Source organism: Ostrea edulis, chromosome 1 (genome assembly GCF_947568905.1).
Source record: "Ostrea edulis chromosome 1, xbOstEdul1.1, whole genome shotgun sequence".
Classification (NCBI taxonomy): domain Eukaryota; kingdom Metazoa; phylum Mollusca; class Bivalvia; order Ostreida; family Ostreidae; genus Ostrea; species Ostrea edulis.
In genome coordinates this window covers 87,951,600-87,976,105 of record NC_079164.1, presented here as the reverse complement: position 1 = coordinate 87,976,105, position 24,506 = coordinate 87,951,600, and the positions used below count along the sequence as shown (strand labels likewise).

The window sequence follows — 24,506 nt, the reverse complement described above, 5'->3', positions numbered from 1 at the left end:
ATTCGGTAAGAACACAGTTAAACAGTAATATCCATAATTAAGGTAACTAGATACGCATGTTGATGCTGTGGGGTGTGTTATGACAAATAGTGTCGAATTCCAATATTTAATTTGATGCATGCATCAATTCAATTATTGTGTGCAATAATTGAATCGATGATAACTTCATTGATTGATGATATCTTTATTAAAACTGAGCAATAAAGATCTTACTGGTATCAGTTGACTTTTAATCAATTCACGGGTATACTTCTGGCAATACACCTTCCAGTGCCGACTGTCTTTCTGCAGTAAATTGGTTTTGAAGAAGTCATGATGGGTGAACCTTACAAATGTGGGGTTTTAACCACATAAAAAATTTGGGTTATTTTGGCATTGGGGGAACATCTAACAGATGTTTCTCAAAAAAGTTGCTTGAAATCTTAGCTTTATTCATTGGTGCGATTTCATTTAACATTTGAATAGAAATTTTGGCACTTTTCTTTTTTGCGAATTTTCCTCATCTGCCAAAAAACCCAACATTTCCACATGCCAAAATTACCTGATGTATGGTATATCAGCAGGGAAAAGCTTTAAAGGTATATTATGAATACAGATGATCTTGTATTCATTTATTTCCCTATATAAATTTTGTGGTGGATTACACATTTAGAACAACTTAAAAATAAAATGACTAGAATTCCACTTGTTAATGTTGTCAGAGTAAAATCATTATGCATGTAAATATAAGAATTCACACACTTCAAGTTATTAAACTGTACTTACTTGCAGAAGTGAATACAAATCAGTGTCACTGGTACAATAAATCTGATTCCTACGACATACAAAACAATCATACCTGTACTAAAAATATTTTATTCACAGCATAATTCCATCTACATAGTTATGTGTCCAAAACAAAATCACTTTGTCAGATTTCTGAATTTTCCATATTTGAATTGAGTGACCATACTGAGAACTGTCGAGTAATAATTCAATTTTCTAACCTCTAACACAGAGTTACAATGTAGGTAATAATTCAATTTTCTAACCTCTGACACAGAGTTAGGTAATAATTCAATTTTCTAACCTCTAACACAGAGTTAGGTAATAATTCAATTTTCTAACCTCTAACACAGAGTTAGGTAATAATTCAATTTTCTAACCTCTGACACAGAGTTTCACTGGATCAACAAACAATTCAAAGCAGGTACAACACATACAAATGTACTTGATTGGTACAGAGAGGTACATAATAATGACTTTTACATGAATATCCAGCAATGAATAAAATCTTAAGACAGTTGGGAGTAATAATACAATGTCAATAATACAACAATATCATGGGCAATGAATCTGAAATGAGTTAATGTTTTAAATAGATGGGTAAAGCACCTGGACCCAGTTGCACAAAAGTTAGTTAACTTTAACTGACAGTTAACATCTAGTAATCACTATATAAATGTAAGAGTTAATGAAAATTTAACAGCTAGTTAAAGTTAACTAAGTTTTGTGCAACTGGAGCATGCGTAACAACCAATGAATGGACATTAATGTGCTTTATTTGTTCTTGAAATAAAATCATACTTCTGCAGAGAATTCTGACAGAAAAATTCTCATATCTGAACCATTTTCAATAACCATTTAAAGAAATGAAAACTGCTGACAAATTTTGTTTGACAAAACACTCATACAATGCATTTCTTTTTGATTATCTATACATTGTTTTTACACTAGACCCGAATGGACTACAGATGTCTCAGGAGAACCAGAAGTTTGGATACAATATGCCCTCTGGTGGTTGAATTTGTCCCTGTCTCTGAATGGTAGACTTTATCAGGGCCTCCAGTCTAGATACAGGGCCACCTCCCCCTGAAGATGCTACTGCTTTCAGCTTTGGCAGGAATTCTTGTATTAAAATATGAAGCATTTTCCGAAACTGCATCTTGTATTCCTTATACAAAGCATGTCCAGTGACCTCTAAGAGATCAAACACCATTGTAGCTGTTACATCTGGAAGAGGCTGTATGTTCATCACCCTTGACAACCATATCCAGGCATGCTCAATTCCAAATGGGTGCACACTCTGTCTCCGGGGTGGAAAGGAAACCATGATGGAGGCATACAATCGCATAATTCCCGACATCCTCTTCAGAAACTTATCCTGTTTCTCGACATTCCCATCACTGTCATACTTGTAGCCCAATGCTCTGTAAAGACATTATACATTTATGTGACTATGACGTTTGCCAAACGAATCAACATGTCAAAAACTCTCTTGTCTTCCATGTATAAGCTGCCTCCAATGTACATGTATCTGCATTACAAGAATATGCACAGGACAATTGTTTCTGGATTTTTTATTTTTACTGGAGACATTTCCATTTACCAAATGACCTTTGTTTAAGGTCATAATCCACTATCTTGCCATAATGATTTTTTGTACCAAATATGAGTCTCTAATATCTATCCATCAATAATTTATGGCCTATACAAGCATTTTAACTTTTTTAAACTGGCAACCTTGGTACCAGATCATAACATACCATGTGGCCACAACCATTCCTTGTGGGAAGCATGAGCATCAAATTTTTCTCTGTTACAGAGTTAGGTTTGAATGATCCAAAACATTTGTGACTTTGACCTTAGCCAAATGACCTTGGATTAAGGTTACTATACAGCATGTAATCATCTTTGCACTGAGTAAGAGTTTCTAATGGCTTTCCATTACTTAGTTATGACATACACATAATTTTTTTTTTAATTTTGTTTACTTGTGACATTCACATCACCTGTCCACAGACATTCTGTATGAGCCTCTAATGCTTCTACAGTTCAAATTTATGCTGGACCAGAATTTCCTTCTATTTCTTTCTTTTACTAGTGACCTTGACCTTGGTCATTTGACCTTATTCAAAGATCATTACACTCTCATATGGCCATTCTCATTCTGTGTAACAAGTATGAGTCTCTAGTGTTTTTCAATCACAAAGCTATGGATAAGAAAGGAATCTAACATTTTTAAACTGGTGACCTTGACCAAATGACCTTTATTTTAGATTACTACATACCACCTTGCCATAAACAATCTTTAAGTTAAATACGAGCCTTTAATGACTCTCCATTACTTAGTTATGGCCTCCTCAAGAACTTCTGGGTAAAAATTTCCACAGTATTCCTAGACCCTTGAAAACAATTCATTAATATAGCTATATTGTAAATTCTTCTTCACAGTAAATATGATTTTTTATTCATCAGATAATACCAAATTTCTAGAATATCTGGTACCAGTTTTGAAGTTTAGCCAACTCTTGAAAATCCAAAAGCCCATAGGATTAAAATCAAGCTTGGGGAGAGATCAAGAGTTTTTCGAGTCTGTAAAATGGTAGTTTGATCGACCAGATTTTAAGTTTACACTATTTGGATATAAATGTTTATATCATGTGAGGGTGATAAAATTCATCACTTCGTTTTGACAAGTAATCTACTTTAAAAACTTAAAACTTTATTTCATCTGTAATAGATCTATGAATAAACGAAACTAAATACTTTTATTTTTGTTTATTCTGCATTTGTTATTGTCATGTCTCATAAATTATCATCCAACTTTCATATTTTTTAAAAGCAAGTTCATTGATAATTGTCGCAATCATTTACCAAAACCAATTTATCTACAGCACAGGAATCCGGGTAAAGAATCGTTGCTAATTAGGCCCCATTAATCTGTCACACAATTTATTTGGGGGGTAGATCCCTAATCCCTCTGTCGCAAAATACAGCCTCTTCCAAATATCGTATGAAGTGCAGTATACTTACAATTTTTTTAAAACTGAAATTACATTGTATGAAAAACATAATTTCCCTATACTCTTAAAAAATGAAATCCTGCTAATAATTGTGAAAGAATTGCAAATGAGAGTATTGTTTTGCTACCAACCTTCTGGTCAAATTTTTAAAGTTATCATTTTTAAATGATTTTTTATGTCAACATAGATATTATAATGAATTTTCATAAAAGTTGATTTATTTGACAAAACAAAGAGAGATAATTCTATAATATGGATTAAAATCACAAATTTCACTGAAGAAATCAATGGGAAATGGAAAATATTGATAAAACATCCCCCCCAACACATGTCGGATACTACGACTAATCTACACAAATGATGACCCCAAGCAGTTACTAAAATTAACGACTACGATTATCAACGTTTGTATCAGTCTGGATTTTGAATCTGAATTAAGTGTGTTGACAATTGAGTTTGAGTTCAATGCACTTCTCGCACTAATCTATTGTTTTTTAAGTGGACAGAAGAGGAAAGGCTGGGGCTCTGAAAAAAGTAGAATATGATTTCTATCATTAGGAAATGGATCCATCCCCTGTTTTGTAGCCAACGAACAGATTAGTACATGTATTCACACACTGTCGATTCCTTATTTAACGCGAGTACTTATAATGGTGAAATGACTCATGGAGGTCAAATCGCGAGAAAATAAATTCGCAAGTGCTCTGTTGATCAAGTGGTTTTGCATGTATTCTAGGAATATAAAAACAAGAGGCCCATGGGCCACATTGCTCACCTGAGTCACCTTGGCCCATAACTAAAGACTTTCCATATACATTTGCATGTAAAACCTTAGTCCCTATTATGGCCCCAACCTACCCCTGGAGGCCATGATTTTTGCAAACTTGAACCTACACTATGTCAGAAAGCTTTCATGTAAATGTCAACTTCTTTGGCCCAATGGTTCTTGAGAAGAAGATTTTTAAAGATTTTCCCTATATTTGTATGTAAAACTTGGATCCCCTATTGTGGCCCCATTCTACCCCCGGGGGCCATGATTTGAACAAACTTGAATCTGCACTATGTCAGAAAACTCTCATGTAAATATCAGCTTTTCTGGCTCAGTGGTTCTTGAGAAGAAGATTTTTAAAGATTTTTCGTATATATTTGTATGTAAAACTTTGATCCCCCCTTGTGGCCCCATCCTACCCCCGGGGACCAAGATTTGAACAAACTTGAATCTACACTATGTCAGAAAGCTTTCATGTAAATTTCCACTTTCCTGGCCGAGTAGGTTTTGAGAAAAAGATTTTTAAAAATTTTCCCTATTTATTTGTATGTAAAACTTTGATCCCCTATTGTGGCCCCATCCTACCCCTGGGGGCCATGATTTGAACAAACTTGAATCTGCACTATGTCAAAAAGCTTTCATGTAAATATCAGTTTTTCTGGTTCAGAGGTTCTTGAGAAGATTTTTTAAAGATTTTTCCTATATACTTGTATGTAAAACTTTGATCCCCTATTGTGGGCCCATCCAACCCCCGGGGGCCATGAGTTGTAAAATTTAGAATCTGCACTATGTCAGGAAGCTTTCATGTAAATTTCAGCTCTTCTGGTCCAGTGGTTCTTCAGAAGAAGATTTTTAAATGACCCTACTCTATTTTTAACTTTTCTTGATTATCTCCCCTTGGAAGGTGGCCTGGCCCTTTATTTTAACAATTTAGAATTCCCTTTACCTAAGGATGCTTTGTGCTAACTTTGGTTGAAGTTTACAGAATTGATGGACGGATGTTGGACTACAGGTGATCAGAAAAGCTCACTTGAGCTTTCAGCTCAGGTGAGCTAATAAAAGCGAGAAATATTTTTTCACGAGTGATGTTTCTCACGAAATTACGCGATAATAAATTCCTCGCGTATGTTTAGGAATTTACAGTATGTCAGCCAACCATGTACTTAAGTATTCTGCAGGTGAACAAAAATTTCTTGATGAGGAAAAACACATTCAATCATAAAACATGCCCAATATGGAGTTTCAAGAAACCTTTATTTTACTGACCTATGGAATTAGGAAAAGAATCTGACCATTACACAGTATGTGTATACGTACTTATGGTAATCCTCTCTGGATTGCTGTTCTTGCCGGGGGATATGGTATGGTACTGTGTAGGGACACAAGGAGTGGAAGTGACCCAGGAGAAGGTCCTTGATGTCTGGGTGGTCCACCAGCACCCCAACTGTCACTGCTGCCAAGGGAAAGGCGGACTCAAATATTGACGACACCTGCTCCTCCCCTTTTTTCTGTAAAACATTGGATGTATTCAGTACACTATAACTAAACACTTAACTAAGAAATGCATCCATCAGGTGTTCTACCACTGAACTACGTGTATCTGATTGAAAGATACAGTGTGCCAAAGTAAGTGCTGTTTTCTAATTAATATTTCTAAAAATCCAAGTCCGGTAACTCCGTATCAACAAAAAAATTGAAAGGGGTCTTCCTCTTCCTAATCTGAGCATTAATTTTTAAATTCTGTGAAAATCTTCTCATGTAATCTCAAGCCATATAGAATGCTGGCAGATGGACAGACAGTGACAATATGGTGGAGCCCTAATAATAACAAACCTCAACTTTCTTCTTATTACTCTTCATATGGTTATAAATTCACTTTATCTATTTTTACAGGTTTCACCAAATATATATGCAAGTATGTTTTAAGTGACCACTGGTGCAAACCAGATGAATCATTTTTCATTGATCAAAAGTCCAACATGTTGCACCTACATAATATGTACAACCAAAAAAACAAAACAAAAAAAAACAACAAACAACAAGAGGCCCATGGGCCACATCACTCACCTGAGTCACTTTAACACATGGAAAATGAATTTCCCATTGTTATTCCATTTTCAACTTTTCTGGCACAATGGTTTTTGAGAAGAAGATTTTTAAAGATTAATTATCTTACATTAACACATATGAAAAACGGTTTCCCTTATTGTGGACATACCTGACCCCCGGAGATCATGATTTGAACAAACTTGAAACTGCACTATGTCATAAAGGTTCCATGTATATTTCAACTTTTTTGGCACAGTAGTTCTTGAGAAGAAGATTTTTAAAAATTTATCATATATTTACACATATGAAATACGGTTTCCCTTATTGTGGCAAAACCTGACACCCCGGGGGCCATGATTTCAACAAACTTGAATTTGAACTATGTCATAAAGCTTCAAACTTGAATCTGAACTATGTCAGGAAACTTCAATGTAAATTTGAACTCTTCTGGTTCAATGGTTCTTGAGAAGATTTTTCCTATATAAATACATATAAAATGTGGTTTCCCCTATTGTGGCCCCATCTAACCCCTGGGGGCTATGATATGAACAAACTTGAATCTGCATTATGTCAGAAAGCTTCCATGTAAATTTGAACTCTTCTGGCTCAATGGTTCTTGAGAAGAAGATTTTAAAAGATTTTTCCTATATAAATACATATAAAATATGGTTTCCCCTATTGTGGTGCCATCCAACCCCTGGGGGCCATGATATGAACAAACTTGAATCTCCATTATGTCAGCAAACTTCCACGTAAATTTCAACTATACTGGTACAGTGGTTCATGAGAAGAAGATTTTTAAATGACCCCACCCTATTTTTACACTTTTGTGATTATCTCCCCTTTGAAGAGAACCTGGCCTTTAATTTGAACAATTTTGAATTCCCTTCAACTAAGGATGATTTGCATTAAGTTTGAATGAAATTGGCTTCCTGGTTCTGGAGAAGAAGATTTTTAAAAATTTTCAGTGTACTTTTACTGATTTGCTATTATCTCCCCTTGTATAAGGGGGTTGGCCCTCATTTGAACAATTTTGAATCCCCTTCACCCAAGGATGATTTGTGCCAACATTGGTTACATTGGCCCAGTGGTTTTGGAGAAGAAGTTGAAAATGTAAATGTTTAACAGACAGACGGACAGACAGACAGACTGACAGACAGACAGACGACGAACAAAAAGCGATCAGAAAAGCTCACTTGAGCTTTCAGCTCAGGTGAGCTAAAAACAACAAACAAACAAAAAAATACCCCCCCCCCCCCAAAAAAAAAAAACAACCCAAAATACTTACCACAACCATCTTGGCAAACAAATTTTTACAAAATGGTAAAGCCGCTGGGTGTTGCTGAACAGAGATTTTGTTGTTGGTTATCTCCACCTGTTGTCCAGAGAGTAACACCAGGAGGCGCTGGAGCTTGTCCCTGAGGTGAGCCCCACTGACGGCTGATATAGCATTGACCGGGATGTTCACTGCTTTTTGAAAAGCAAATTTCATCTTCTTCAGCTAAAAATAAACCATTGGAAAACAAAAAATTCATTGAAACTCTCTATATCAAACACTCAAAAAAACATCTAATCAGAGTCTATTATCATAATGTATGTGTGAATTACACAACTAGTTTTAATTGGCAACTCTATATTGTAATCAGTTTGAATACACATGTACATGTAGCTGAATTATAGCTTCAAGTTGAGTTTATAAAGTGCCAAGTCATGGACAACGCAAAACTACAAATTTAGAATGTTTTACAGTAGTACTTAGCCGATTAAGTTAAGACTTAACTTGGCCAAGCTAGCTTACTTCTGATTGGCTGTTGACTGAACCCTACCTGTGGAGTGGAGGACAGGACTTGTATGGCTGCCTCTGCATCTTTCAGCTTCTGTTGCAGGTTGCTGTATTCCTGGAAAGCTTTCAAGTCCACACACAACACCTCTCCTTCTGTAATGCAGTTAATGAAAGGGGAGAATCAGTCATGAATGAAACAAATAAAAGAGCCAACTGTTTCAAACATATATTGAAAAAATTGTTAATTCAAAAACCTGCACTTCATTGAAGTATTATAGTAATTAACAAAATGGGTTGGTTTCTAAAACATGCGAAGACTTACAACTAGCAACCTAGAAATACTGAAAAGAGAGAAACTGGGGTGTGAACTACAAGTATTGAAGTTACAATATCTACATATACAATGGATTTTCTGATAGCTAGTGTATACATACCTTTCGGTCTGACTTGTGGAGTTGATATAGCTGGAGTGGAGAAAGTTACTGAAGCCCCCCCAGTGGCCCCCTCCGGAGTTTCTGTTACTGCGCCCCCTGGTATTGGGGTGGAGATCAAAGATTGACCTGGATGAACAACCTACAAGAAAGCACTGATTTTACTCCTCTAATACAGTACAACATGTCTAATACGAACACAGATACAGCGAATTTACAGATACAATGAAGTTTTTCTAAATCTCTAGAAACATTTCTCTATACAGTCAAAACTGCCATAGTGACCAACTGTATTAAGCGACTCACTGTCGTATGTGACCATAAAAAGTTCCCCCCAAGATGTTACTCTATATATTGTACCTGTATTAAACGACCACCTGTTTGACGCGACCAAAGACCATGATTTTTACAACCTTTTCGTGTATTTTCATGAAATTTTACCTCTATTTAACGACTGTACATTTTTTAATTACAACGTGATTACTACTTTCGATTTCGGTTGAGCCGACTCTTCTGGGAATTATCGCCCCTAACACTTTCGTTTTCAAACGAACGACTATTCTGGGAATTATCGCCCCTAACACTTTCGTTTTAAAACGTACAGTTTGGCAATGATCTTGTTTAGTCGGCCCTCTGAATAAATCATTATACCCAAGCTGTCAATATGCAGTGTCGTTTGTGTTTAATTAATAAAACCCAAGTTGTTGTTTATTTAACAATATCAAGGATCAGGGAATCAAGGCCGGTGTATTTGAATGTGTGAATTTCGACAAACTTTAAGAAGTGCCGGGTAGGCTAGATCAGAAATGAAAATCTACCACTTGTTATACCATTATGTTCAACAGAGTGAAAAATTTGCCCGATTGCGATATAAATCAGGTAAATATTGTTCTTAGGACTGAAATTTTAAATGGAGTATTCGCAGTTTTCCTGCATGAGATACTCGAGGTTTCCAGAATAATGACTGGAACTAGCGGCTCACTTCGACGTATCCCGACTATTTAACACGTCCGAGTTCAAGAAAATTGCCTGAATTAGTTCTAAGTTTAAAAGATTTGCTGTGCATGTACAATGGATATTGTGATTTATGTAATGTTTCTCAAATTGAATAATTTATTTCCAGCATGTATTGTATAAAAGGATCGAGACGCAACACTTCACCATTTGCTTTCTTACCACAAGCATTGCATTTTTTAGTTACACTGTAGAAGTAGGCTAAATACTCTTTACAACAAAGTGTTTATAAGTTTTAAAAAATTTACATGTAGTTCATAAATGAGTTTTAAGTCTCATGTAAATGTGTAATATGAAATGCATGCAAAGTTTATCATTCTTAAACAGATTACCGTATTTTGCCGAATATAATATGCACTTTTTTTAGAGAATTTTTTTGTGCCAGAAAGGGGTGCGTATTATATACCACGATAAGTTTTTGACCTTTTTTCCCAGACAAAACTCGGCGATTAAGTAGTGTAATATTTCACTCAAAGACCTAGGATTCAGATACTGTATGCCTTTTCACGTTCACCTATTTAAAAGCTAAAAAAATCGACCTCAAGAAAATTACTACAGAAACATGAAATTGCAGAAAATGTGATACTTACAATGTCTAAATAATTCAATTATCATGAAACAGCCAATTAAATTGTATTGGATCTGACTATTCATCACATCGCATGCCGCCATTATTTGAAGCATGTGTACACAATGCCTTGTCACGCGCTAAAATAGTTGGAAAATGATTTTGACACTTGGCTAAAAGTTAGTTTACTGTAAGTTTTATGAATAGGCCTAATTTTTAACGAAATGCTAATTTAAATCTTTGAAATAACTATTCTTGTGTAAAAGAAATAATTACCATAATGAGAGGGTGACCTGAGTGTTAGCTGTCTGTCAATCAAACATTTAACAATATATCTCAGGTGGAGTGACATCTGCAGAAACTGTGGTCTAGAGCTACCCCAAGGAGGTGTTTTGATAACAATAACAGCCAGTACCTACAGGCATTCTTTAGATCTGGAGGAAGCCCTGTATTCTAGAGTTTTGATAGCATTGACCTTTAATGCTACAAAATCTCGTGCTTTGCTGAAATGAACAGGATTGTCAGGTTGATATTTCCCTGAAGATTCTCGGTGAAGATTACCGCGATGTAGACCATATCTCAAAAAGTTTGCAAATTATTGTGCTTTGTTTAGAATTCATTATTTCTGCAAAAATGTTCAGTGAAAATTACCAAAAAGTATAAAGTTAAGATTACCGTTTGGTCAAAATTTTTGCTGCGTATTATACACCCGAAGTGCGCTTTTTCACCAACTTTTAGGCCCAAAGTGGGGGGTGCGTATTAAACATCACTGCATATTATATTCGGCAAAATACGGTAAATGTAATTTTTGATGAATAATAAATTATGATACAACACATTGTATTCTAGATTTTTAACTACAGTGTATTATTAATTTTATTTTACAACTATTAAAACCGTACTTGATATTCTTAATGATAAATTCCAAATACATGTAGTCATTTTCTCCATTGTACAAATTATTTGCGAAATTTTATCCATTAACTGTGGGAAATAGGCAACCTGTATTAAGAGACCACCTGTCATATGTGACCTTTTTTCCATTCTCCGTTGGACGGTCTCTTAATACAGGTTTGACTGTATTTCTTTATTGAAGAGTTTGGATATATCAAATTTATAGATACTATACCCCAAATGAATTTAAACTTTTTGTCTGTTTATAATGAATTCTTTTCCTAAAGAATTCTTTTTCTTTTATCTATAGGCACACATTAACCACATTTATGGGATTTTTTCTACTTTCGTTTCACCGTGACGAATATTTGAATACTAATTCCTCTGTTAGAAACCACTCATAACTAATCACATCTTGTTACTGACTTATCATGGGTATCCAACAATTAAAATACTGATAGACATCTCCATGTGTTTTTCAAGTGACAGGCAAGCCCTAGACATACATTAGAGTGCAGTGCTCTGTCCAACATAAGAAAAGAGTCTCTACACACTCAAGATAGTAAATAGTGCACAAAAGCAAATGTAAAAAGAGTGCTGCAAAGCAGATATGAAATAAACATATAAATGTAACGAGGTCAAATGTTTTTGTGGAAAAACAGACCAGATTAGTCCAGATGTGTTATGCATTTTAAGATTAAATATCTTGCAGAAACTCTCTCTCTCTCTCTCCTCTCTCTCTCTCTACTCTCTCTCTCAAGAGAGGTTTCTTTGTATCACAGAATGACATTTCATATACACACAGATAGATAATAAGCATTTTATTGATGCATATAAAGGTCCATGGTTTGTGACCGCTACAACAAGGGATTAGTATGATGAGTTGTTTACCGCATTGTTCTGATAATAATAATTTAAGATATGTTATCAGGTTTCTATTGACAAACATCACTTTAGATTTCAAAACAAAAAATAATAATAAATGCCTCAAAATTTTTGTATGCTACTGTTTAATTATATGGCAACATACACACAAACTTTATGAAAAAGTCATTAAAACATGTGTAGTCAAAACTATGGAAGTCAAAAATTAACTTGTGTACTGTTTAGACGCTTTCAAATTCAGGTCTGAAAATAATACAAAATTCCTAAAGATTAATGTATAATAATGTTAAAAATAAAATGATGAAATACACACACAAAGTTAGCTCACCAAATCACCTTCATAGAATCAAAAGTCGGTCAAAATAAAAGAACAAGTCGATGGTTAATTTGTTCATTTCTTATTTTGTATTTTCAATTTGCACATAGATTCAGTTGTATATTATTACTATATTAATCAAAATTCTGAGATAGATTGAATATTGTTTTACATCCCTCTCGAGAATATTTCACTCATATGGAGACGTCACCACTGCCGGTGAAGGGCTGCAAAATTTAGGCCTATGCTCGGCGCTTATGGCCATTGAGCAGGGAGGGATCTTTATCGTGCCACACCTGCTGCGACACGGGACCTCGGTTTTTGCGGTCGCATCCGAAGGACCGCCCCATTTAGTCTGCTCTTACAACAAGCAAGGGGGTACTGAGGACCTATTCTAACCCGGATCCCCACTATTAATCAAAATTCTGAGAAGTATTTCATCAATGACCTTGAAAATCAGTAGGGTTCTTTTTCATTTAATGCCTAAGAAGTATGCAAACTTATCACTGTCAGTTTTATGGTTCTCTTTGAATCTTGCCCACAAGTTTACACACAAACGGACATTAGCTATGCTATATACCCTTCACAACTGTTTCATGAGGGGATAATTAAATTCCATGAAATGGTGCCATCCATTAATGTTAAAACAATTTAAAAAAAACTTTGAATGTTCATTTCAAAAATCTATTTAGATCAGGTAGTATGTCCTCCATAATGCAATGAAAATGTAATATATTTTTTATCTATATACATTTACACGTGTATGTATTTTTCCTTTTCACTATTATTATTTACATGCATATTTATCCAACACATGTCGGATACACTGAAGTTATCCTCTGACAGTATTCATTTCATTTAATGAAAATTATATGTTGTATCTCATGTACCATAGATAATGTGGTTTTGAACAGATAAAATAAACTTCAGCTTGCTTGAGACATCAATATTACAACCAAGCCCATAAAGAAAAGCTTTTATTTCATAAAACTAGCTTAACCAAAATCTATGCTTAATCTAATCAAATATATACCTCATCATTTGCTTTTCTGTTAAATATTCTTGAAATTTTTCTTTTTAATGGGGCTGGAATTGTGTAATTGAATTAGCAGATATCAAAATGGCACACATGAACATCACACAGCAGTAAGATTTAAAGGTTAACATAATTTCTGTCAATTATGTTCTCAAAAGAAGAAGAAGACATTTTCCAAAAAACCAATAATAAAACAAGGTATTGGTAATTGGACCTGTTCTGTCTATATGTCTAGTACTGTTTTTTCAGGTAGTGATATATATATTATTCTATTAAAAAAGATGAATATTTGAAGTGAGTTATATTCTATGGTTTGTACATAATGCATTCCAGAATAAAAAAGGAAATTCCAGGAGTCCTTTTTCAAGGTTTTAGAGCTAATCTGTCATAGAGAAAACGAATTATGGTAGAGGAATGTTCTCTTATCCCAAATGCTGATCGGGTAAAATTACTCTATCTTCTATGGATCTTATTGCTCAAAATCTCTGGTAGAGGAATATTCTCCTATCTCAAATGTCGATGGGGTAACATGTCATGTACTTTGCCTTATTGAAATGGAATTTGTTATAAATTATGAAAATAATTTGTTATATATGAAAATGGTGAATTAGGGAAATAACAAAGTAAATCCACAGGACCCATGAAATTCACTGTAATCAAGTTTAACTGTAATGTCAAATTTATTTTGAATTAAAGTGCAGTCTAGCTATTTCATTTCTTTTTACAATGTACACCTACTTCTCCTAGTATCTTTAAACTCAAAACCACCATGGTTAGATCGTTCGCCCCGCGTGCGGAAGGCCTGGGTTCGAATCCCGGCCACGACAGACAAAAGTAGTTAAAATGGGTAGTGACAGTTCCATCACCAAACGCGGTGTGAATGTCACGGGTCCAGGGCTCAACATTAACTTTTTTTCCTACTTGTCCATTCGGACAAGGGACAAAGATATTTACTTGTCCGAACTTCAACTTCACTTGTCTGAAAAATTTTCAAAAAAGGATCTAATATTGTCAACTTTAAAACTGTACTTAATTTACTTAATATATAGTCTATTTTTATACCTGCTTGATTGATTTTTTTTTTTTATATCTTATTCTCTTGATAAAAACAACAAACGCATAAAACAAAATTTTATCTAGACTTCCTGTCTTGAATCAATGACTTAGTAAGATCCATGGATGATTGAAAGTAGTACGCAATAAGTGAACACCAATCCCGATTGAGTTTGACTCAGCTAGTTTACATAGCGATTGATATCGGGATCGAAGTTCATTTTCCATGCATTACACATGTACTTCCGACTCTCAACTACCGATAAACTTTTCACAAAATTGTTTGGAGACTTCTTTACAGAAAAAAAGCACTTGTCCAATCGGACAAGTGCCCATCAATATTCACTTGTCTGAAATGTTTTTCCACTGGTACCGGACAAGCGGACAAACGTTAATGTTGACCCCTGCGGGTCCTCAGAGATGACCTTGAAAATGGATGTCCCATGTCGCAGTAGGTGTGGCACGCTAAAGAACCCTCACTCCTCAAAGGCCGTAAGCACCAAGCAGAGGCCTAAATTTGAAGCCCCTCACTGGTCTTGGTGATGTCTCCATATGAGTGAAAATTTTTCTCGAGAGACGTAAAGCAAGATACAATCAATCAATCAATAAACTCAAAATACACCAGTTTCCTGTAGACTTACTGAAGCCGATGTCACCTCTGCTTTTTTCCTCGCCTCTTCCTCAGCCTTCTTCCTCGCCTCTTCCTCAGCCTTCTTCTTCGCCTCCTGCACCGCCTTCTCTTGAGCTTCCAGTGCTTGTGCTTCCCTCTTCTCTCTTTCCTTTATTTCATCTGAAATTATAATATAAATCCACATTCAAGTTCTTCATGATAAAACATGAAATGCACATGTACGTGTAAAAAAAAACCAACATGGTGACATTTGCTCTTTTGTTCTGAGGTTATTTCCTACTTATGATCAACCTGCCTACGGAGTTTGCTGACAATCTGACAAAGGAATCTTTAATTTAAAATCAACAACTGATGTAAACATAGCAGAAATCCCTCGGACTCTTTGACCTGAATATCAGTAGTGGTCATTTAATAATGATGACCAACCTGCTTATCAATTTTGTGGAATCTCGTGTTTGGGGTTCTCTAGTTACCAGTTGGACAACCACGATCATAATTATGTTTGACCTTATGACCTGAATATTAATAGTGGGCATTTATTAATCACAACCTACCAGTGGAGTTTGATGACTATCAAGTAAATAACTCAAGTTATTGGACAGACAAAATATCATCCTTCAATATGTACAAACCAATGATAATGTGTCCTCATCCTCATATCATTCAAATTACAAAACTTCAGTAGAACTATTCTATTAAAAGAGATATATTGTTTATCACCAAATGTTAGATTTGACAATGACTTACGAATGGATTGTTTTACGAAGTCATGGGTGTTAGAGAGAAATCTGAAATTCTCCGATACTGTGACCAGCTGCTGATTGGATATTTCTGCTGTGTTGTCCTCCACTGAAACAATCTGCTGTGATGTGTTGTATTTCTGTTGAGCCAGGTGCACTCCTTTGGTTACACTCTCCGGTAGTTTGGCAGCGTGGGAATTATATAGAGTTTTCACTTTGTCCAGTATAGTTTTTGAATCGCTCACAATGGTCTTTGCATTCTCCCAAAGCTGCAGTCTTTCTGCCTCTCTGCATTCAGAAAAAGTAACATATATCAGATATCAATATCTACAAATACAAGAAATGTACACGTATCTCAGGTGATATCTATAAAAAAAGTACGCGTATTTCAGTTTTATCAAAATAAAATATCAATAGGTAATCTGGTCAAGTCACTTTGTTCTTAATGCAGAAAACTGAACCTAATAACAGTAGACTGTTATTGTAGTAGGGGGTCTAGACTAAAAAGAATCCTTCAAAATAGGTTTGGCATTTCAGACTCAATGACTCTAAATATTTTCTTTTCTTTTTTACATGATGAAATTATTTTCAATATTTCTTTGTGTGAAGGGAGGTGTGACCCTTCTTTAAATCCATGTCAATGTAAAGATGCTTTGTGTAAAGTTTCATTCAAAATGGCTCCATAGATGTTTAGAATGTGAAAAGCCTACATCAGATAGATGTAAAAGGACATATACACAAAGAAGAAATGGACCAGAACAGCTCTCTAAAACCTTTGGCTTAGATGAGCTAATAATTAAAACGTTATTCAATACAAACTTTTTCTTCATTTCCTCTTGGATTCTCTCGTGTTTCTTTTGCAGCATCTAATTAAAAGAGCATTAATTAATATCTTCATAATGACACTCAGAACATGGCTATTTGTGTGAATAACTGTGTGCTGACATTTTGAATTTCAGTGACATACAATAAAAAAATAAATGTGTTAATGTCTACTGTTTATTTTGTGTCATTAACGAGTGTAAATGTTTACTGTTTATTTTGTGTCATTAACAAGTGTAAATGTTTACTGTTTATTTTGTGTCATTAACGAGTGTAAATGTTTACTGATGGTTTTGTGTCATTAACAAGTGTAAATGTTTAATGTTTATTTTGTGTCATGAATAAGTGTACACTTCTGGTTTTACAGAACTGTCATTTCTACCGACCTTAGCATGAAGATCATGATCCTGCATCATTTTCCTCTGTGTCTTCAACAATTCTGCTGACCTTCAATAAAAGTTTTAAAACGTAACCTTATCTCTCATTTAAGAAAATTTTAGCCATGCATTAATTCTTTTCCTTTCAAAACTAAGGAGTAATGGTATGTTAATATTATTCTCAAATATAATCAAATTCCCTATTTAGGAAAACCAGACCAATTTGAGCCAAATTATCCCACTTTAAGACATTTTTTATTTTTATGGTAACAGGAACAGATTTACAACAACTTTTGACAATCTCCCTCTAAAAAACTGTTCTAGTAACCTTATTTTTCATTAATTGATTTAACTTACTCAAGGTTATTCTGCAAGAACAGAGAGCGGAATTTTTAGTGAAGAAAGATGTTAGATTTGTCGTCCTAAGTTTTGATTATCACTTAACTCTTGCGCTGATACACTCTTTCTTTGACTTATTATTAGTTATCCTGGTCCACTCAAAGCTATACAGGGATTTACCCTGGGTTGTTTCCATACACCCTTTGGCCTGCGGCCTCAAGGAATACAACCTGGGGTAAATCCCGTGCACCCTTGAGTGCACCAGGATAACATTTCCTATGTTACCAAATGATATTGCATGTAATTATCTAGTGAATAAAAAAAGGAATTCATGTAAGATATTTTGTGAGTATAACAAACCGGTTGTAAACAACTGATGTCAAATTACATTGAATCGTGACAACGACGTTCCAAGGCACAAACATCGTCATTTTTTTTCCTTTGCATGCAAAGATACAATGTATTGTAATGCCACGCTATTTACCCCCTGGTTTCAATAGAGTGTATGAAAATTTACACCCAGCTTGTTAACCAAGGAAAACTCACCAAACAAGCTACCCAGGAAATAAATACATCTATAGGATGATAAAATTTTACACCTGTTAAAAGTAAAAATATTCCTGATAAAAAAGCAGCAAAATGAAAGTTTTCCCTATCTTCAAATCTTCATATTTTTAGACATGTTACATCAAACTAACACGTAACTAGGAAGAATTGTTTTAGCACACTAAAACTGATGTCTCCCTTCCATTTTCCACAGTTTTTAAAAACATTTTCAGGGATCATCTTTAACATGGAAATTAAGAATTTTGGTACATAACAGTCACCTATATGTTACCGTTAGAAGCCTCAAGGTATAGCACAGTAATATTATGATACGGTTCGATACTTTACATTTTAGTGTGGTCTGAAATTCCTATCCAAGATTTGTCGAATACTAGTAGTGCATGTACAGTTGCTGAGATATGAACATTTAACATAATGAAGGACAATGAATACTGACAACACATGGGCACTGAGGTGTACTCCTATAAGGCTGAAGGTGAACTAAATGATATAGAACACCGTAAAGAACACTAATACATATATGCTTATTTCATTTTACTGTCAAGTTCAAAGGTCATCAAAAATGACACGTGACACACTGTCTTATCATGGAATACCCACATACCAAATATCAAAGGCCAATGTCAAAAAGTCCAGACAAAAAAATTCTTTAAAAAAAACCAACTCTACACATAGGGTCAAGGTCATAGGTAGTCAGAATTCATACTAAAACAATATGTCCCCCTTCTGGGAAGAGGGGGGGGGGGATAATTATTAAAAGTGTTGCCCTAGTGTGGACATAGCTTGACCTCCCCTTACCCCTGTTTTTCCTGCTGCTCCATTGTTCTCTGTAAATGGACCGCTCTTTCCTGTTGTTTGTTTTCATACTCATCAATCTGCATTTTTGCTTCGTTGTCGAGTTCTTGCTGAACCGCCTTAAACTGATGACGCTTCTTTTCAAATTCAACCTAATGAAGAAGAAAAACCAGAAAAAAATCACAATCTCTAATTTCAGCAGTAGTTTTCTTTAACATTCATACTCTTTATCTATGAATTCAATCCTGGCATATATTCTTACTAAGCTTTTCAAATTACCATCCATTGAAAGATTCTACAATAAAATATCAAACATTATCGCTACATTACATTTTAGAAATTAGTAACAACATTTTGGAAGTGCTACAGCTAAATAACAATTTTTTATAACATGCTACAGACTTGCTAAGACAGGAGACTGCTATTCTGTGTTTCTTACAGCTGTCTTGTTAGTGAGATCCTCCACATAGTCCTCGATGTCTCTTCTACTCTTGTTATACTTGGAGGACACCGTGATTCTCAGTGACTGTGTCGTGTCTGGTGATGGATGGTTGAGCGATTTCTCTACCAAATGTCCCTTCTTTTTGTGGTATGTGTTACACAGATCATTGTTGAAGCTGACACGGACGTTGCCTAAGCTTTTCTTGGTGATAACGGATGAAACCCCCGCACCTTTGTTGAGGACATGTACTGTTGTGCGTCTCCCGTGATTCGCTTGGTCTGTGTTGAACTGAAGTTTTGTGTTTCCTTTCTTATGAGAATTCTCTGCTTCCTTATCATTCGAGTTTACATTCCAGTTCTTAATTTCCACTTTGACATTTTTGAAGTTTTCAAATGTATCACTAAAATTGAAGAAACAATTTTTTTTGCTAAAACTGAACAACATACTACATGTACTAGGTATATATTATTCTATTTTTTATAGTCAATGATTTACAACATTGATATACAGTCAACTCTCGATAAACCACCACCTTTTGTTCTTTTGAATTTATGGTGTTATAACGAATTTGGCGATGAATTGAATTTCCTCCATCTTTGGGAGAAAAAGTTACTATTCTTGTATATGTAAGAGTTATCTTTCCTTTATGTACAAACTTAATGCAAAACCATCTCGTAAATTTTTTCTTCAATATTTTCTAACATGATTAAAATAGTTTTATCAATAATAAGGTTTCATTTCAAATCAATACACACACAAGACACATATTCAAAGTATGTTCCAAGTTACTTAAAAACCTTGTCCGATGTCATTATTTAGCGCACTGCATGACTATTTCCTGGCAGGTGAACCATCATTGGACGAAGATCAACGAGTATTTTTATCTTTTGCAGCCAAAATATCACCCATGGTCTTTTATGGAATTTTCCCATAAAACAATAGAATAATTGGAGATTTCCTGTTGTGTACATTTCGGATGGTTTCGATCTGTATTATGTAATAATTTGCTTATTTTCTTTGAAATTCAACAGAAACCTATTCCGTGGCTAAGCCATAGATAAACTGAAATATTTTTTTTCTGATGTAAAAACAAGATTACAGTTTATATTATAAAGTAATTATCTTGTTTATTAATACTGGGATCCGTCTGCCCAGGTGTACGCATGTGACTGATAAACACCAATTTTCTGCATCACTAACCACGTGTACCCGTGGCGGTTTATCGAGATAATTAACGCTTTGAAAGAGACTTTTGTAATAAAAACAACTTGGCAGTTGGTGATAGCAAGTTTGGCGTTTTAACGAGAATTCTAAATAATAGGGAAAAAAAACGTTCTTAGAAAAATGTGGCCTTATAACGAAAATGGCGATGAATTGAGTGTCGATGATTTGAGAATTAACTGTACATATGTACTTCTGTTCAGTAGTCGTGTTTTGAGATGTTTCCATGAAAGGAAAGTTACAGCTAATATAATGCTTTAAGAGTAGACTTTACTTTGCTGCTCCTAAAAAAACCATGCCATGCAATGCCATGTGAATCTATGACATCTCTACCTTTTCATTTAGGGGGCCATTTTGTGATACCTAACATTGCTTTGACTAGGGTACAAGTTTTGCAGATTGAAACAACTTCATGAACCTGATCTAATGTCTATAAAACTTCTTTTAATTCAAACAAGTTTTGCTTGACGTGAAAGGTGATGTGAAATGGCTTTCAAAACTGAAAGTTTGCACGAATCAGCCAAACATCAAATAATGTGGTGGAACTGATACCAAAATATTACACGACAAAAATACTGAAATTATCAAATATACTCTAATCATTTCATAGGCTGCCTTCAATTAATAATTACCTCAACAAACTCACACTTTGGGTGGGATCTTTGTGCTCTTGAGGCACTATGACAGGCTTTTATTGCCAACATTAAAAAAGTTCAAGTTACATTTGTACACTTAATTCTTAAGATAAAATAAAATAAATCTGAATATTACAAAATCTGGCATCTACTTTTGATTCTAGCTTGTTTCTTTCTAAAAGAACAAATAAAGTGAAATTTTCCCCCTTTAATACACATCCTTTTCTTTGAAAATTAACTTTCATAATTTTTAAGTGAATGTTATTTTAAGATATGATAAATTCCACACAATAATTATATATTATATAATATCTTGTGAACTGGTTTTGCAATCTCTCTACCTCTCTGAAGAGTAATTGAATTCTTCATGGTCTTCTTCTCCGACACAAAAGCTGCTTTCTGTGGAGGCTTCAACATGATGTTTGCTTAACTTTGGTGGTGAGAGGTATTCGTCAAAATATTCCTAAATGAAAATTTATAAAAAACATAGAATGAATACTTTTCAGTGGCACAAAAGACAAACTATATATAACTGGTATTAAATTTCATCTTTTCAACACTTTTCTATATTTTGTGTAAAAATGAGTATAATTTCCTTCAATAATCTAGTTAAATTGCACATTCATTCTTCATATAAAAAGCGTTTTAGTGAAAGCAAATTGTTTTCCTGTACACAAACGCAATCATTATCAAGTGGCACAAAATCTCGAGGTAGCAGACTTTGTTTGAGGACAATAACCATTCACTCTGTGTTACTGGACTTGAGTTCATGTGTCATGTCAATATTTGTTTTATTGAGATCTGTTTCTAACATAGTGGTCATTTTAAACATTTTACCAGTCCAGTGGAACTTTTGGTGGTCAATGCCCTCAGACCATTAGAGTACACGGGGTATATTTTTTTGCAATATAGATTTAAAAAATTAAAAGAAAGACTGAAATTCTAAATTTAAAATATACAATATTTCTTTACCAAGGGGGAGGGGGGGGGGGGTAACAGTTGAAAAATGACACCTTGAGAAAACCATTGTTAATCAATGCATCAGCATTCAGTAGGCATTGACAAGGGTTTTCCAACCGGTGTCCATTTCAACTGTTATACCATCCAAAACTTGCACTTTTTATTTGATTATACCGAATGTCTTAACTTCAAGAAAAAATGTCATTCAATTCTTATTTTGAAAGATTTTTAAACTCTTTGCTCCCATTTTTCTAAAAATGAAGACTTTGAAAAAGATTCACAAATTAAGTTACATGTATATTATCTACCAAAAAATTAATTGTTATTTCTGCTTTTTCTACACTCATAAAGAATTTCATCAATCATAATAAATGTTAGAAAGTATGTAACATTGATCATTGGCAAATGACAGTCCATTCATTAAACATGTTTTCCACCCAATGTGAAAAAGAAAAAATTCATTCCTATTATGTGTAAAACGTGCTTTCTAGACATTCCGTCCCATAATCAATCCGTCCCTTAGTCGATTCGCCCCATTACCGATCCGTCCCTAGACTATCCGTCCCCTAGTTAATACGTCCCCTAGTCGATCCGGCCCAGAAAAAAAAATTTTTTTTCCAAGTGTTATTTACAGTATTGAATTGTTTTGATTCATCTGCGTATTTCATCTTCATGGTGTGTGTGCCGCTGATGTCTTCTGTCATCAGGTAGGTATTTATGGCTTGATTGCAGACTAATTAACCTTGATCACACTTAATGTATATTAATCTTCTTGAGACTGTTTATCATAACAAATGTCTCTTCTTTTAAAAGCAAGAAAAACATACTTTGCCAAAGCATTTAAGGTATGTGTTCCTCCATATTGAAATAAGCTTTCAGTATTTCCCAAAAAGAAGAGATGTTTTGATATTTGACAGTTTTTTCAAAGATCATTATACACATCACAATATTCGATAAAGTGGGCATCATTTTCAATACAAAGAATACATTTTGTTTTTAGACAAATACTCTGTCATTTCTTTAAATATTTCTATACCTGCCACATTCTATTTCCAAATCATGAGCAATTCTTTGAACTTCTGGAGTTAAAAAAAAAAACCAAAACATTTCTAATAGTTAGATTACTGTAAGCTCGTAATCAATGATCAAAGGTTGCACAACAATGCAGTTATAAAAACTGTTTTCAGTAAGGTGTTTTCACAATGATCAGTGGACATGGGACACACATTTACATTGATTGTTATACATAGTTGAATAACATTGTTTTTACAATAATTAATGAGCACACATTTTTATAACCATCACACTTTAAACAAAAATTATAAATCCTAGTTAAGGGTTGTATAAACAATTTTATTCACACGTCTAACTTCGGCAGTTATCTAATTTTGATAACTATAACTGCAATATATATGGAAAAACTTCCCTTTTTCTTAAGTAATAATCATTTATTATATCTTTGATTTAAAAAAAAATGGAGGGGCCGGATCGACTAAGCAAATTGGGCCGAATCGACCATGGGACGGACCGTCTAGGGACGGACTAACTGGGGGACGGAACGACCTGCTACCGTAAAACGTCACATTGTTCTCCATTGACTTATTCACAGTATAGGTCAATCTGAAAATGAATAGCTAGGAACTTGAGATGATCATGAAACTTACTTTAATATAAGAGCTAGCTTACTTGGTGTTTATCTTGTTTTTTGTTTTGTTTTTGCATTCATAAAATGTATACATTGCTAACATGCTGTCCTCATTGCTGAATACGTTGAGTGTTTTAAAATGTCTGCAGTGTCTAGTCAAACTTCACATCATGATCTTGCCAATATTGTTAAGAGTAATTTCAAAATGCTTCATTGATTTTGCGTTAATCACTTTATTGGGTACATTATTCTTAACAAGCTACAGATCAGTGTATTCTAAGTGTGATCACAAATCCCTGAGATAAATATCTAAAGCTTTTCTCATCTAGGTATGAATATGTTCTCCATATGATGCTGTTTGCCTTATCTATTTGCTGGTGATGTGTATGTTTTGAGAAATTCAACTGCTCATCCACCATCAACCCATATTTCCTTTTCTTTGTCCGATGTGTCTCCCGTTACTTTACATATTATTATTCACAAACATACCTTTTTGATATTCGGATCTCTAACATATGTCAGCTGCCCCTTTGGTGAAGCCTTTAAACAGGATACAATACTCGTCATTGCTGACTATGATTACTATCTGATCTTTGTATTCATTTTTTCTAGGAGCGGACTGAGAGGCACTCTTCTTTTGCAGATCAGTCTAATATGCGAAAAAATGAAGTTTTTCTCAAGTTAAAATTTTGAAAAAATAATAGATTTACCATAAATACTTAATCTATTTATAATTCATCATCGTTATT

The 24,506-nt window shown here is 34.4% G+C and overlaps 1 protein-coding gene across 2 annotated transcripts; it reads right to left on the bottom strand.

The window, feature by feature from the left end:
- Positions 1–835: 835 nt before the first annotated feature.
- LOC125668222 (mRNA export factor GLE1-like) lies at positions 836–24,415 on the bottom strand. 2 transcript variants are annotated; one of them, XR_008802815.1, is made up of 14 exons: positions 24,247–24,402; positions 21,494–21,615; positions 19,294–19,696; positions 18,858–19,006; positions 17,163–17,223; positions 16,774–16,820; positions 15,962–16,242; positions 15,225–15,373; positions 8,821–8,959; positions 8,430–8,539; positions 7,892–8,104; positions 5,872–6,062; positions 1,146–2,189; positions 836–1,107 (listed from the first exon to the last, which is right to left on the bottom strand). XR_008802815.1 is itself a non-coding variant. In XM_056164562.1 (13 exons), exons 1-13 carry the CDS (start codon positions 24,322–24,324, stop codon positions 1,739–1,741), a joined length of 2,394 nt encoding a protein of 797 aa, XP_056020537.1. In that variant the 5' UTR covers positions 24,325–24,415; the 3' UTR covers positions 836–1,738. The 2 variants fall into 2 exon arrangements, 1 of the variants encoding a protein (XP_056020537.1); XM_056164562.1 differs by having other exon boundaries at positions 836–2,189; positions 24,247–24,415.
- Positions 24,416–24,506: the final 91 nt, after the last annotated feature.

Bases quoted from the DNA above. Each gene is read 5' to 3' on its own strand.
- LOC125668222 (XM_056164562.1), bottom strand. From the start codon at position 24,324: ATGACGAGTATTGTATCCTGTTTAAAGGCTTCACCAAAGGGGCAGCTG. The intron at 8,960-15,224 runs GTAAGTCTACAG...GCTTTCTTGTAG, and splicing joins CAGAGGTGACATCGGCTTCA to GTTGTTCATCCAGGTCAATC. The intron at 8,105-8,429 runs GTAGGGTTCAGT...GTTTATTTTTAG, and splicing joins TCCTGTCCTCCACTCCACAG to CTGAAGAAGATGAAATTTGC.